At 39.9% G+C, this 15,590-nt stretch overlaps 1 protein-coding gene across 8 annotated transcripts in view; it reads right to left on the bottom strand.

Moving 5' to 3' along the window:
- Positions 1–2,518: 2,518 nt before the first annotated feature.
- The window catches only part of R3HDM1 (R3H domain containing 1), a 546,502-nt gene continuing 533,430 nt past the window's right edge, over positions 2,519–15,590 (bottom strand). For all 8 annotated transcript variants that reach the window (XM_053698247.1, XM_053698246.1, XM_053698242.1 and 5 more), the window contains one exon: positions 2,519–3,991. In XM_053698247.1, the coding sequence (XP_053554222.1) occupies positions 3,627–3,991 (365 nt within the window). In that variant the 3' untranslated portion in view covers positions 2,519–3,626. The remainder of the gene's footprint in view (positions 3,992–15,590) is intronic.

The following is a 15,590-nucleotide window of genomic DNA, read 5'->3' as shown; positions in this document are numbered from 1 at the left end:
CTGCCCCCTCAACCTTAGGAACCGTTTGCCATGCGTCCCTTCTGGGGTCAACAATGGGGAACATTTTCTTGAATATAGGAGGAGGAACAAAATGTATACCTGGCTTTTCCCACTCCTTAGTCACTATATCCGTCACCCGCTTGGGTATCGGAAAGGCATCAGCGTGCACTGGGACCTCTAAGAATTTGTCCATCTTGCACAATTTCTCTGGAATTACCAAAGAATCACAGTCATCAAGAATAGTTAGGACCTCCTTAAGCAGGGCGCGGAGATGTTCTAACTTAAATTTAAATTTTACGACATCAGTGTCTGCCTGCTGAGAAACTTTTCCTGAATCAGAAATTTCCCCCTCAGACAGGCCCTCCCTCACTGCCAATTCAGATTGATGTGAGGGTATAACTGATAAATTGTCCTCAGCGCCAACCTGCTCATCTTCTGTATTTAAAACTGAGCTGTCACGCTTTCTAGGGTAGGATGGCAGTTTGGAAAACAGATTTGCTATAGAATTATCCATTACTGCTGTTAACTGTTGCATAGTAACAAGCATTGGCGCGCTAGATGTACTAGGTATCGCCTGCGTGGGCAAAACTGGTGTTGACACAGAAGGAGAGGATGAGGAACTATCCCCACTACCTTCATTAGAAGAATCATCTTGGGCAATCTTATTTAGTGTGGCAGTACTGTCCATACTTTGTTTGGACGCTATGACACAATTTGCACAAACATTAATTGGGGGAACCACCTTGGCTTTCATACACACAGAACATAAGCCATCTGAAGGTATAGACATGTTAGACATAATTTGGCAGGCTAATAATGCAATAAAAGCGTTTTTAAAGAAAAGCGTTACTGTCCCTTTAAATAATAAACAGGCACACTTTATTTTTGATATATTGAAAAACAATGAAGGCAATGTCCGATTTTTAAAATTAGCAAACCGGAGCTATTTGTTCAATTAGACAATTTTAGTACACTACAATCACAGCCACAGCCTTGCTGCGGCTTTTTACCTTCCCTGAGAGTTATTCAGCAATGAAATAAACCTTCCAGAGTCCGTTTTAGTATGCCACAGGACCCCTCACATGAAGCTGCATGCACTGCCATGGAAGTAAACTGCGCAATTGAGGCGCGAAAACGGGGCCTCCTTCCTCTGCATACCAGAGTGAAGGGGCCTCCCTGACTGAAATAGCCGTCTAACTTAATGCCAGGCGATAAAAAACTTTCCCAAAGTGCACAAAACACTCTAAATGCGATTAAAATATGAAATAAAACAATCGATTTAGCCCACAATAGTGTCAACCAGTGTATAGCCCATTTGTAAACCTTAATCTGTTATGAGTAAGCCTTAATCTGTTACCCCTTAAGGGAAAAACTGACAGTCTTCTACCATTAACATGTCTTGTTAGAAATATGACTGATCATACCTTGAGCAGAAAAGTCTGCAAACTGTTCCCCCCAACTGAAGTTCTCTGGGCTCAACAGTCTTGCGTGGGAACAGCAATTGATTTTAGTTACTGCTGCTAAAATCATACTCCTCTTTAGAACTCTTCATCCTTTTCTGTTTTAGAGTAAATAGTACAAACCGGCACTATTTTAAAATAACAAACTCTTGATAGAAGAATAAAAAACTACAACTAACACCACATACTCTTTACCATCCCCGTGGAGATGCTACTTGTTCAGAGCGGCAAAGAGAATGACTGGGGGGCGGAGCCAGAGGGGGAGCTATATGGACAGCTCTTGCTGGGTGCTCTCTTTGCCATTTCCTGTAGGGGAAGAGAATATCCCACAAGTAAGGATGAAGCCGTGGACCGGACACACCAATGTTGGAGAAAACAACTACGTTTCACCACTTCTCTCTTACTACTTCCATGCTTGTCGAGAGTTGCAAGAGAATGACTGGGTATGGCAGTTAGGGGAGGAGCTATATAGACAGCTCTGCTGTGGGTGTCCTCTTGCAACTTCCTGTTGGGAAGGAGAATATCCCACAAGTAATGGATGATCCTTGGACTGGATACACCTTACAAGAGAAATATGCAAGCACCCATGCTGTCAATTATTTAATTAAGTGGCAGCGCAAGGTAAAGCCAAATATTATTCTAACTTCCCAGTCTCCATAAAAGAAGCAACACAAATTGTATATAAATATTGTATTTGAAGAAATATAGATTTATATAATATATAAGCCTCAAAGAATGTTATATCCCATTAGGATATAGTATAGATATTTTTGTCAAAGTCCCTGGGAAGGAGTAACTGGCAACAAAAGGAGTCTGTGAACTATGGGATGTGGAAGGAATTGGTGGAATTATACACCAACCTGAAAAGTTTTAGACTTTACGTCTTTGGTCCCTATAAAAGATACACTTTTCATTGTTGAGTACAACTAGGGTGATCCAAGATACAGAATCATAATCTATGCATGGTTTTTAAAAATAATTAAAAGTCCATAGAAACATAAATAACTACAGAAAAGTTATGAAAAACTTTATATGAAAAAAATGCAAATCACCAACAGTTTATATCTGTAAACATTTATTTTTTTTGTAACCGAAAAAGGCTTGCACCAGCACACATTGCACAGCCTTGCAATTTACACAGAAATTTGAAGAAAAAAAAGTGTGTATATTTGCAATTAAATCTTTTAGATGTCCAGTGATTCCTAACAAAAGTCACAAATTAAATTATAATTATCTAAAGATGTTCCTGGCACAAAACATGGAACCCTTTAACTGCCAATATAACCAGCAGCACAATGCATTAAAAGACACAACTGAACTTAAATAAGATTTTCATCCATTGGTTACTTAAGACCATTGAACTCTTACAGCAATAAGGGTTTTGTATGCGTCTATTTCAAATTCAAAGGGGTCTTCTCTTTCTTTAGTCTGGTGCATTTGTTTGTTTCCCCTTTTTCTACTTGGAAATAATCTTTTTCCCCTGCAGCGGCGGATGATAAAACATAAGAATTTAAAATGAATTTTATGACAAACATAATTTATTTACAATTAATTTTCACATAGCCTTAATGTATTTAAAGTATGGAGGACACTGAAACATCAGTAGTTTTTTTGTTTTTCTTTTTAATAATAATAATAATAATAATAATAATATTAATAATATCGCCTTTTAAAGGAAACAGGGGAATAGGACTATTGTTTTCAAACAGTAATAGGTCTTTTTTTTATTTAAGTGCAGCAATAATTTCCCCATCTTACTATATTAAAATGGATGGCAAAGTGCTGGCTGTGAAAAAAAAAGTAGAAAATCGATTATTTTCTTTTTTTTTTCCCTTTTATTTTTTTTAGTGGCCATTCATTATGAACAATATATTTGTTTCTGTATAAGAGAACTTTGGGTCCGATACAGAAATATAAATATAAAACAAACAGATTATAAAAGGGGAAAAGGTTTTGTCCTGTGGTCAAGGCTTTCTCTTTCATTCAGATGAATCCATTTAGTTTGGCTGGGTCCATGGGCTAATCTTCAATTAATATAACGTGATATGAGGTTCCCTGGAGACTCCGTTTCTGACAAGAGGCTCTTACAAAAACGAGGCCAATTGATACAAATGGAAATAGATAATGGAAGATAGAAAGGCAGACCATCCAACAATGTTCTAAATTCTACTGAGAGCTGGCCCTTTCCAAAATGTGAAAATCATAGTGCTTCCTGCTTGTTCGCAGTCTAAACTTGTTAACTAGATTATTTTGTTTCTTCAATGCACTTTGTGCAGCCGATACTGTAGGAAAGGTAGCTACAATGGTGTATGTAGAAGCCAAGTCTGAAGAGTTGGAGTGTTCAGTACTTGTGTGGTTATCTCCACTGCCACAATAGTGAGGATGATGTTGGTGTACAGTCTGTTGGGAGTGAGGGTCCCTTAGCCACCTGATCTTGGCACCAACTTTAAAAAGTTCTCCAAAAAGCATTTCAGCATCTGTTCGACTTATTCCATCAGGCAGTTCGGTGATTTCTAAGACCTTCCCAATTACTAAAAGGAAAAAAAATAAAAATTTAAAGTTTTGTATAAATACAGGAACAAAGAAAGAGGTGGGGGGGAGAACAACTAAACTACTCAAAACTACTAATTATAATTATTCCACCAGACATTCTAAACTCAAAACTTTACAGTTTACCAAGTCCTTTAACCCTTTGAGTGCTAAGCACTTTCCCACCTGGGTGCTAAGGTGATTTAAGTTTTCTTTTTATTTTTTTTTACTTTTGTATTTTTTTACCCAGATTCCCAAGACTTACACGTTGGAAAAGTTAGGCGATTACCTTTTCAACGGTGGGTCTTGGGGGTCTGTAGTGCTTAGATGCCTGAGATACAGGCGTCTAAGCAGCATGCCCCCTTTCCCTATACTTTGTATTGTAAATTTTTAAGTTGCATGGTGACGTCATCACGTCATTGCGCGTGACGTCACCGCAAAACCCCGGTGATGCCTGTCACTATGCAGGCCCGATCACCGGGGTAGGAGCCGGTGGGGGCCCCCAGATCTCCCTCAAGGTGGGAGAGTGCTAGCGACGGCTCAGAGCAGTCATTAGCACTCAAGGGGTTAAAGGGACACTAAACCCATTTTTTTCTTTCTTTCATGATTCAGATAGAGCATGCAATTTTAAGCAACTTTCTAATTTACTCCTATTATCAATTTTCCTTTGTTCTCTTGCTATCTTTATTTAAAAAGCAGGAATGTGAAAGAATGTGATGCATAGGAGCTGGCCCACTTTTGGTTGAGAACCTGGGTTATGCTTGCTTATTGGTGGGTAAATGTAAGCCTCCAATAAGCAAGCGCTATCCATGGAGCTGAACCTAAAATGGACTGGCTGCTAAGATTTACGTTCCTACTTTTAAAATAGAGATAGCAAGAGAACTGAGAAAAATTCATAATAGGAGTAAATTAGAAAGTTTATTTAAAATGCATGCTCTATCTGAATCATGAAAGAAGAAAAAAAATTGGTTCAGTGTCCCTTAAAATTAATTGGCTGGTTTAGCTAGCACAAGAACATGCATCATTCAAAACACCAAATAAATGAATTTGGAAAGTATATCTGAATTGTTATAAACATAGTTTAAGGCATAATGCATATTGTATGTAAGTTATGTATAGCAGTTTTCATTTGTGCTCTGGAATGCTTTAGGTGCACACAGATTTATATGAGCTTGCAAGTGCACTACTCTATTTCATACAAAACCAAAATCATATCTCCTACTACTAACAGGACATCCGGAATTCACCATATTGTAACCAGCATTCAAATTGAAGATACCATTCTGTGTAAATTATACAGCAAGATGTATAGAAGCACTATAATACAGTCTTTTTTACAATGCAACAAAGTAACAGAACAGAACAATAGATTAAAGAGATAGGCAGTATTTTAAAGTCTAATTTTCTCCTACCTGAGACCTCCTACCTGGCAATTTCTTTGATGGTAGTGACAGTCCAGGAGCCACTACTCCTGGGATTCAACTCCTGGCCACTAGGAGGAGGCAAAGATTTCCAGAACGCCAAGACTACTTAATCCCTCCCACTTCCCTGGTATTCCAGTCTGATTTATAGCCAAGAAAAAGTAGAAAGGTAGGTGTTAGAGGTCTTCTTTGGGGCGGGGTACCACTTGACACAGTTCCAGGTGAAGAGCGTTGTGCAGAATACTGATCAGAGTGCTTCACCCTTGCAAGTTATCTCAGAGAACAGGAATCAGACACAAACAGCCAGTAAAGTCTAAAATCTGTTCTTTTTATTATTATCAGTGCTACGTTTATATAGTATACATTGCATATATGTGATTAATAGACATACAGGGGCTTCTTACACACCCCATAATTGCAACATAATTAGTGTAAAGGTACAAAGTCTGAGCAATTAGATTGTTTATGTAAAGTGTAAGAAATCATGAAGCATCAAGCTTGGTACAAAGCGAATCAAGTTATGTAGTGGGAGCATATTTATGGAAGAGGGAGCTTAGCTACACATAGTAACCAGATACATATGTTTTACTGTAAAAGCACACATCAGGAGACTGTTTCACAGCATAACAAAAAGGTCAGTATTAGTTCAGAATGGCTGAGCAGATAGAAAATGGAGGAATAGAGACAAAATGGATGCTGGTTTTGTGTGTGTGTATATATATATATATATATATATATATATATTATTTTTCTTACAGTAGGAAAAGGTTTTGAGGACTCTCACCACCATGAAATAATTTATCAGTTAAGCATAAAATTAGCTTTCTTTCATAATGTGATAAGAGTCCATGATGTGAACTAAAACCCAACCTATGGAGACCATTGGGCGAGACAAAAAAAACAACATAATTTATGGACTCATGCTTATGGACTCATGCCAATTACATGAAAGAAACCATAATTTATCTAAGAACTTACCTGAAAAATTCATTTCTTTCATATTGGCAAGAGTCCATGAGCTAGTGACGTATGGGATATACATTCCTACCAGGAGGGGCAAAGTTTCCCAAACCTCAAAATGCCTATAAATACACCCCTCACCACACCCACAATTCAGTTTAACGAATAGCCAAGAAGTGGGGTGATAAGAAAGGAGCGAAAGCATCAACAAGGAATTGGAATAGTTGTGCTTTATACAAAAAAATCATAACCACCACAAAAAGGGTGGGCCTCATGGACTCTTGCCAATATGAAAGAAATGAATTTATCAGGTAAGTTCTTACATAAATTATGGTTTCTTTCATGTAATTGGCAAGAGTCCATGAGCTAGTGATGTATGGGATAACAAATACCCAAGATGTGGAACTCCACGCAAGAGTCACTAGAGAGGGAGGGATAAAATAAAGACCGCCAATTCCGCTGAAAAAACAATCCACAACCCAAATCAAACGTTTTAATCTTTATAATGAAAAAAACTGAAATTATAAGCAGAAGAATCAGACTGAAACAGCTGCCTGAAGTACTTTTCTACCAAAAACTGCTTCTGAAGAAGAAAAAACATCTAAATGGTAGAATTTAGTAAAAGTATGCAAAGAAGACCAAGTTGCTGCTTTGCAAATCTGATTAACAGAAGCTTCATTCTCAAAAGCCCAGGAAGTAGAAACTGACCTAGTAGAATGAGCCGTAATCCTTTGAGGCGGGGATTTACCTGACTCCACATAAGCATGATGAATCAAAAGCTTTAACCAAGATGCCAAAGAAATGGCAGAAGCCTTCTGACCTTTCCTAAAACCAGAAAAGATAACAAATAGACTAGAAGTCTTTCTGAAATCTTTGTAGCTTCAACATAATATATCTGACCACATCCAAAGAATGTAAGGATCTTTCCAAAGAATTCTTAGGATTTAGGACACAAGGAAGGAACAATAATTCCTCTATTAATGTTGTTAGAATTCACAACTTGAGGTAAAAATTTAAATAAAGACAGCAAAACCACCTTATCCTGATGAAAAATCAGAAAAGGAGACTCACAAGAAAGAGCAGATAATTCAAAAACTCTTCTAGCAGAAGAGATGGCCAAAAGGAACAATACTTTCCATGAAAGTAATTCAATGTCCAAAGAATGCATATGCTCAAACGGAAGAGCCTGTTAAGCCCTCAGAACCAAATTAAGACTCCAAGGAGGAGAAATTGGCTTAATGGCAGGCTTTATACGAACCAAAGCCTGAGCAAAACAATGAATATCAGAAAGATTAGCAATTTTTTCTGTGAAACAGCACAGAAAGAGCAGAGATTTGTCCTTTCAAGGAACTTGCAGACAAAACCTTATGAAGAAACAATAAAATCCTAGGAATTCTAAAAGAATGCCAAGAGAAATTATGAGAAGAGTATCATAAGATGTAAGTCTTCAAAACTCGATAATAAATCTTTCTAGACACAGATTTACAAACCTGCAACATAGTATTAATCACTGAGTAAGAGAAACCTCTATGACTAAGCACTAAGCGTTTTAATTTCCATACCATCAAATTTAATAATTTGATTTCCTGACGGGAAAAACGAATCTTAAGATATAAGGTCTGGCCTTATGGAAGTGACCAAGGTTGACAACTGGACATCCAAACAAGAACCATATACCAAAACCTGAGCGGCCATGCTGGAGCCACCAGCAGCACAAACGATTGCTCCATGATGATTTTGAAAAAACATAATTTATGCTTACCTGATAAATTCTTTTCTTCTGTAGTGTGATCAGTCCACGGGTCATCATTACTTCTGGGATATTACTCCTCCCCAACAGGAAGTGCAAGAGGATTCACCCAGCAGAGCTGCATATAGCTCCTCCCCTCTACGTCACTCCCAGTCATTCGACTAAGGACCAACGAGAAAGGAAAAGCCAAGGGTGAAGTGGTGACTGGAGTATAAATTAAAAAATATTTACCTGCTTTAAAAACAGGGCGGGCCGTGGACTGATCACACTACAGAAGAAAGGAATTTATCAGGTAAGCATAAATTATGTTTTCTTCTGTTAAGTGTGATCAGTCCACGGGTCATCATTACTTCTGGGATACCAATACCAAAGCAAAAGTACACGGATGACGGGAGGGATAGGCAGGCTAGATAGAAGGAACCACTGCCTGAAGAACCTTTCTCCCAAAAATAGCCTCCGATGAAGCAAAAGTGTCAAATTTGTAAAATTTGGAAAAAGTATGAAGCGAAGACCAAGTTGCAGCCTTGCAAATCTGTTCAACAGAGGCCTCATTCTTGAAGGCCCAAGTGGAAGCCACAGCTCTAGTAGAATGAGCTGTAATTCTTTCAGGAGGCTGCTGTCCAGCAGTCTCATAAGCTAAACGAATTATGCTACGAAGCCAAAAAGAAAGAGAGGTAGCGGAAGCTTTTTGACCTCTCCTCTGCCCAGAGTAAATGACAAACAGAGAAGACGTTTGTCGAAATTCCTTAGTTGCCTGTAAGTAAAATTTTAGAGCACGGACTACATCCAGGTTGTGCAGTAGACGTTCCTTCTTTGAAGAAGGATTTGGGCATAAAGAAGGAACAACAATCTCTTGATTGATATTCCTGATAGTAACTACCTTAGGTAAGAACCCAGGTTTAGTACGCAGGACTACCTTATCCGAATGAAAAATCAAATAAGGAGAATCACAATGTAAGGCTGATAATTCAGAGACTCTTCGAGCCGAGGAAATAGCCATTAAAAATAGAACTTTCCAAGATAACAACTTTATATCAATGGAATGAAGGGGTTCAAACGGAACGCCCTGTAAAACATTAAGAACAAGGTTTAAACTCCATGGTGGAGCAACAGTTTTAAACACAGGCTTAATCCTGGCCAAAGCCTGACAAAAAGCCTGGACGTCAGGAACTTCTGACAGACGTTTGTGTAACAGAATGGACAGAGCTGAGATCTGTCCCTTTAATGAACCAGCAGATAAACCCTTTTCTAAACCTTCTTGTAGAAAAGACAATATCCTAGGAATCCTAACCTTACTCCAAGAGTAACCTTTGGATTCACACCAATATAGGTATTTACGCCATATCTTATGGTAAATCTTTCTGGTAACAGGTTTCCTAGCCTGTATTAAGGTATCAATAACTGACTCAGAAAACCCACGTCTTGATAAAATCAAGCGTTCAATTTCCAAGCAGTCAGCTTCAGAGAAGTTAGATTTTGATGTTTGAAGGGACCCTGTATCAGAAGGTCCTGTTTCAGAGGTAGAGACCAAGGTGGACAGGATGACATGTCCACCAGGTCTGCATACCAAGTCCTGCGTGGCCACGCAGGTGCTATTAGAATCACTGATGCTCTCTCTTGTTTGATTCTGGCAATCAATCGAGGAAGCAACGGGAAGGGTGGAAACACGTAAGCCATCCTGAAGTCCCAAGGTGCTGTTAGAGCATCTATCAGGACTGCTCCTGGATCCCTGGATCTGGACCCGTAACGAGGAAGCTTGGCGTTCTGTCGAGACGCCATGAGATCTATCTCTGGTTTGCCCCAACGTCGAAGTATTTGGGCAAAGACCTCCGGATGAAGTTCCCACTCCCCCGGATGAAAAGTCTGACGACTTAAGAAATCCGCCTCCCAGTTCTCCACTCCCGGGATGTGGATTGCTGACAGGTGGCAAGAGTGAGACTCTGCCCAGCGAATTATCTTTGATACTTCCATCATAGCTAGGGAGCTTCTTGTCCCTCCCTGATGGTTGATGTAAGCTACAGTCGTGATGTTGTCCGACTGAAACCTGATGAACCCCCGAGTTGTCAACTGGGGCCAAGCCAGGAGGGCATTGAGAACTGCTCTCAATTCCAGAATGTTTATTGGCAGGAGACTCTCCTCCTGACTCCATTGTCCCTAAGCCTTCAGAGAATTCCAGACGGCACCCCAACCTAGAAGGCTGGCGTCTGTTGTTACAATTGTCCAGTCTGGTCTGCTGAATGGCATCCCCCTGGACAGATGTGGCCGAGAAAGCCACCATAGAAGAGAATTTCTGGTCTCTTGATCCAGATTCAGAGAAGGGGATAAGTCTGAGTAATCCCCATTCCACTGACTTAGCATGCACAGTTGCAGTGGTCTGAGGTGTAAGCGTGCAAAGGGTACTATGTCCATTGCCGCTACCATTAAGCCGATTACCTCCATGCATTGAGCCACTGACGGGTGTTGAATGGAATGAAGGGTGCGGCAAGCACTTTGAAGTCTTGTTAGCCTGTCCTCTGTCAGGTAAATCTTCATTTCTACAGAATCTATAAGAGTCCCCAGGAAGGGAACTCTTGTGAGTGGAACGAGTGAACTTTACTTTTCGTTCACCTTCCATCCATGTGACCTTAGAAATGCCAGCACTAACTCTGTATGAGACTTGGCAGTTTGAAAGCTTGAAGCTTGTATCAGAATGTCGTCTAGGTATGGAGCTACCGAGATTCCCCGCGGTCTTAGTACCGCCAGAAGAGCCCCCAGAACCTTTGTGAAGATTCTTGGAGCTGTAGCCAATCCGAATGGAAGAGCCACAAACTGGTAATGCCTGTCTAGGAAGGCAAACCTTAGGTACCGATAATGATCTTTGTGAATCGGTATGTGAAGGTAAGCATCTTTTAAATCTACAGTGGTCATGTACTGACCCTCTTGGATCATAGGTAAAATTGTCCGAATAGTCTCCATCTTGAACGATGGAACTCTTAGGAATTTGTTTAGGATCTTTAAGTCCAGGATTGGTCTGAAAGTTCCCTCTTTTTTGGGAACCACAAACAGATTTGAGTAAAACCCCTGTCCCTGTTCCGATCGTGGAACTGGATGGATTACTCCCATTAACAAGAGCTCTTGAACGCAGCGTAGAAACGCCTCTTTCTTTTCCTGGATTGTTGACAATCTTGACAGATGAAATCTCTCTCTTGGAGGAGAGTATTTGAAGTCCAGAAGGTATCCCTGAGATATTATCTCTAGCGCCCAGGGATCCTGAACATCTCTTGCCCAAGCCTGGGCGAAGAGAGAAAGTCTGCCCCCCACTAGATCCGATCCCGGATCGGGGGCCCTCAATTCATGCTGTTTTAGGGGCAGCAGCAGGTTTCCTAGTCTGCTTGCCCTTGTTCCAGGACTGGTTAGGTTTCCAGCCTTGTCTGTAGCGAGCAACAGCTCCTTCCTGTTTTGGTGCAGAGGAAGTTGATGCTGCTCCTGCTTTGAAATTACGAAAGGAACGAAAATTAGACTGTCTAGTCTTGGCTTTGGCTTTGTCCTGAGGCAGGGCATGGCCTTTACCTCCTGTAATGTCAGCGATAATCTCTTTCAACCCGGGCCCGAATAAGGTCTGCCCTTTGAAAGGTATATTAAGCAATTTAGACTTAGAAGTAACATCAGCTGACCAGGATTTTAGCCACAGCGCCCTGCGTGCCTGAATGGCGAATCCTGAATTCTTCGCCGTAAGTTTAGTAAGATGTACTACGGCCTCCGAAATGAATGAATTAGCTAGTTTAAGGACTCTAAGCCTGTCCGTAATGTCGTCCAGAGTAGCTGAACCAATGTTCTCTTCCAGAGACTCAATCCAGAATGCCGCTGCAGCCGTGATCGGCGCAATGCATGCAAGGGGTTGCAATATAAAACCTTGTTGAACAAACATTTTCTTAAGGTAACGCTCTAACTTTTTATCCATTGGATCTGAAAAAGCACAGCTATCCTCCACCGGGATAGTGGTACGCTTAGCTAAGGTAGAAACTGCTCCCTCCACCTTAGGGACCGTTTGCCATAAGTCCCTTGTGGTGGCGTCTATTGGAAACATTTTTCTAAATATCGGAGGGGGTGAGAACGGCACACCGGGTCTATCCCACTCCTTAGTAACAATTTCAGTAAGTCTCTTAGGTATAGGAAAAACCTCAGTACTCGTCGGTACCGCAAAATATTTATCCAACCTACACATTTTCTCTGGTATTGCAACTGTGTTACAATCATTCAGAGCCGCTAACACCTCCCCTAGTAATACACGGAGGTTTTCCAGTTTAAATTTAAAATTTGAAATATCTGAATCCAGTCTGTTTGGATCAGAACCGTCACCCACAGAATGAAGTTCTCCGTCCTCATGTTCTGCCACCTGTGACGCAGTGTCTGACATGGCCCTAATATTATCAGCGCACTCTGTTCTCACCCCAGAGTGATCACGCTTACCTCTTAGTTCTGGTAATTTAGCCAAAACCTCAGTCATAACAGTAGCCATATCCTGTAATGTGATTTGTAATGGCCGCCCAGATGTACTCGGCGCTACAATATCACGCACCTCCCTCTGAGCGGGAGATGTAGGTACTGACACGTGAGGCGAGTTAGTCGGCATAACTCTCCCCTCGTTGTTTGGTGAAATTTGTTCAATTTGTACAGATTGACTTTTATTTAAAGTAGCATCAATACAGTTAGTACATAAATTTCTATTGGGCTCCACTTTGGCATTGCAACAAATGACACAGGTATCATCCTCTGAATCAGACATGTTTAACACACTAGCAAATAAACTTGCAACTTGGAAATACAATTCAATTAGAATAATATTAAAACGTACTGTGCCTTTAAGAAGCACAGAAGATTTATGACAGTTGAAAATTAATAAATTGAAAACAGTTATAGCCTCAATCCTTGTAAACAACACAACTTTAGCAAAGGTTTAATCCCATTAGCAAAGATAACAAATTCTGAAAGCAGGAAACAAATTACAGAATAAACGTTTTTTATCTCAGTCAAACTATAATTCTCACAGCTCTGCTGAGAGAAATTACCTCCCTCAAAATAAGTTTTGAAGACCCCTGAGCTCTGTAGAGATGAACCGGATCATGCAGGGAATACAATGAGTTGCTGACTGAAATATTTGATGCGTAGTAAAAGCGCCAAAAAACGGCCCCTCCCCCTCACACACAGCAGTGAGGGAGAACAGAAACTGTCAGAAAACAGATTAAGCAACTGCCAAGTGGAAAAATAGTGCCCAAACATTTATTCACTCAGTACCTCAGCAAATGAAAAAGATTTTACATTCCAGCAAAAACGTTAAACATAATCTCTAGTTATTAAACAGCTTTATGTATTTCATACAGTGTAATTCTAGTGAAGTACCATTCCCCAGAATACTGAAGTGTAAAGTATACATACATGACATTATATTGGTATGGCAGGATTTTCTCATCAATTCCATTGTCAGAAAATAAAAACTGCTACATACCTCTATGCAGATTCATCTGCCCGCTGTCCCCTGATCTGAAGTTTACCTCTCCTCAGATGGCCGAGAAACAGCAATATGATCTTAACTACTCCGGCTAAAATCATAACAAAAACTCTGGTAGATTCTTCTTCAAACTCTGCCAGAGAGATAATAACAAACTCCGGTGCTATTTTAAAATAACAAACTTTTGATTGAAGATATAAAACTAAGTATAATCACCATAGTCCTCTCACACATCCTATCTAGTCGTTGGGTGCAAGAGAATGACGGGAGTGACGTAGAGGGGAGGAGCTATATGCAGCTCTGCTGGGTGAATCCTCTTGCACTTCCTGTTGGGGAGGAGTAATATCCCAGAAGTAATGATGACCCGTGGACTGATCACACTTAACAGAAGAAATCACTCTTAAAAAGAAGAACCAGAAGGAGCAAAAATATAGGCAGATTGATAACTCCAAGGAAGTGTCAATGAATACACTGTTTCCGCCTGAGGATCCCCGGACCTGAATAGGTACCTGGGAAGTTTTCTTGTTTAGATGAGATGCCATCAGAACTATTACTGGAAACCCTCACATCAGAACAATTTGAAAAAACACATCTGGGTAAAGAGACCATTCTCCCGGATGTAAAGCTTGATTGACAGAGATAATCCGCTTCCCAATTGTCTAAACCTAGGATATGGACCGCAGAAATTAGACAGGAGCTGGATTTAGCCCAAGCAAGTATCCGAGATACTTCTTTCACAGCCTAAGGACTGAGAGTCCCACGCTGATGATTGACATACGCCACAGTTGTGACATTGTCTGTCTGAAAAACAATAACGTCTCTCTCTTCAAAAAGAAGCCAAAACTAACGAACTCTGAGAATGCACGGAGTTCCAAAATATTGAATGGTAATCTCGCCTCCTGAGATTTCCAAACCCCTTGTGCTAACAGAGATCCCCAGACAGCCTTCCAACCTAAAAGACTTGCATCTGTAGTGATCAAAATCCAGGTTGGATGAATCGAAGAGACCTGTAGAACTATTTGATGGTGATCTAACCACCAAGTCAAAGATAGTTGACCTCAGTTTACGCCGGGGTTAGGTTCCAGGAGGAATGGTTGTAAATTGAAACCTTTGTAAATTGAAACCTAGTTTATAATGCAAGTCAATGGGAATTGAGGGAGTTAGGTTCCAGGCCCCTCCATTGTCATAAGTAACACCTAATACATTATTTTTAAAGGTTTGAAATGAAGACTTTAAATGCCATACAGCATTATAAACCTAATAATATAGATTGTATCATCATCAAACTAAGTTTAAAGAAAAAAAAGGTTTTTTTACTTGCATTTTTCTGCAATCAGTTCTCTGCATTGTTAACATGTTAGATAATATTGGTTCTGCAGCTATTCTATGCATTTCAATCTACAGTGATTAATAGGCAGTTAGGCACCCTCATCTCAAGCAGCTAAGGAAGCTAATAGGGAAGTGGTTGCAAGATCTTGCCCGATAGGTCTTGTCTGATCTGTATACACAGATCAATTTCAAGCTGTTAAACTAGCTTAACTTTGCTGAAACACAAGCGGACAGCTCCACCTACTGGGTATTTTAATTAGTGCACTGATTTTGAATGCATTTCAATAGCAGTCCCATGACTGAAAAAAAGGTTGGTATTCTGAAACGGCGCAAATTGAACCAGCGTAAACCGAGGGCCACCTGTAAAATATATATATATATATATATATATATATATATAATAACAACAATACTGACACAATTTTGTCTCTACTCATATTTATTATTTATATTTATATTTCTTCATAATGTGTTTTATTATACTGTGAGAACATATGCTGACATTAGATTTTAGTTTCATATGCAACAATTGTATCTCAAGAATGGCCTTGCGTCCTGGCAATGCGCCCGGATACACCGTTATCTGTTTGTTTCTCAGTATAACTCCTTTTTTTCCTATATTTTTACTGTACTTCTTTGTTCTAACTTATGCT

Source organism: Bombina bombina, chromosome 1, assembly GCF_027579735.1.
Source record: "Bombina bombina isolate aBomBom1 chromosome 1, aBomBom1.pri, whole genome shotgun sequence".
Taxonomy (NCBI): domain Eukaryota; kingdom Metazoa; phylum Chordata; class Amphibia; order Anura; family Bombinatoridae; genus Bombina; species Bombina bombina.
This window is presented reverse-complemented; position numbering and strand designations above follow the sequence as displayed.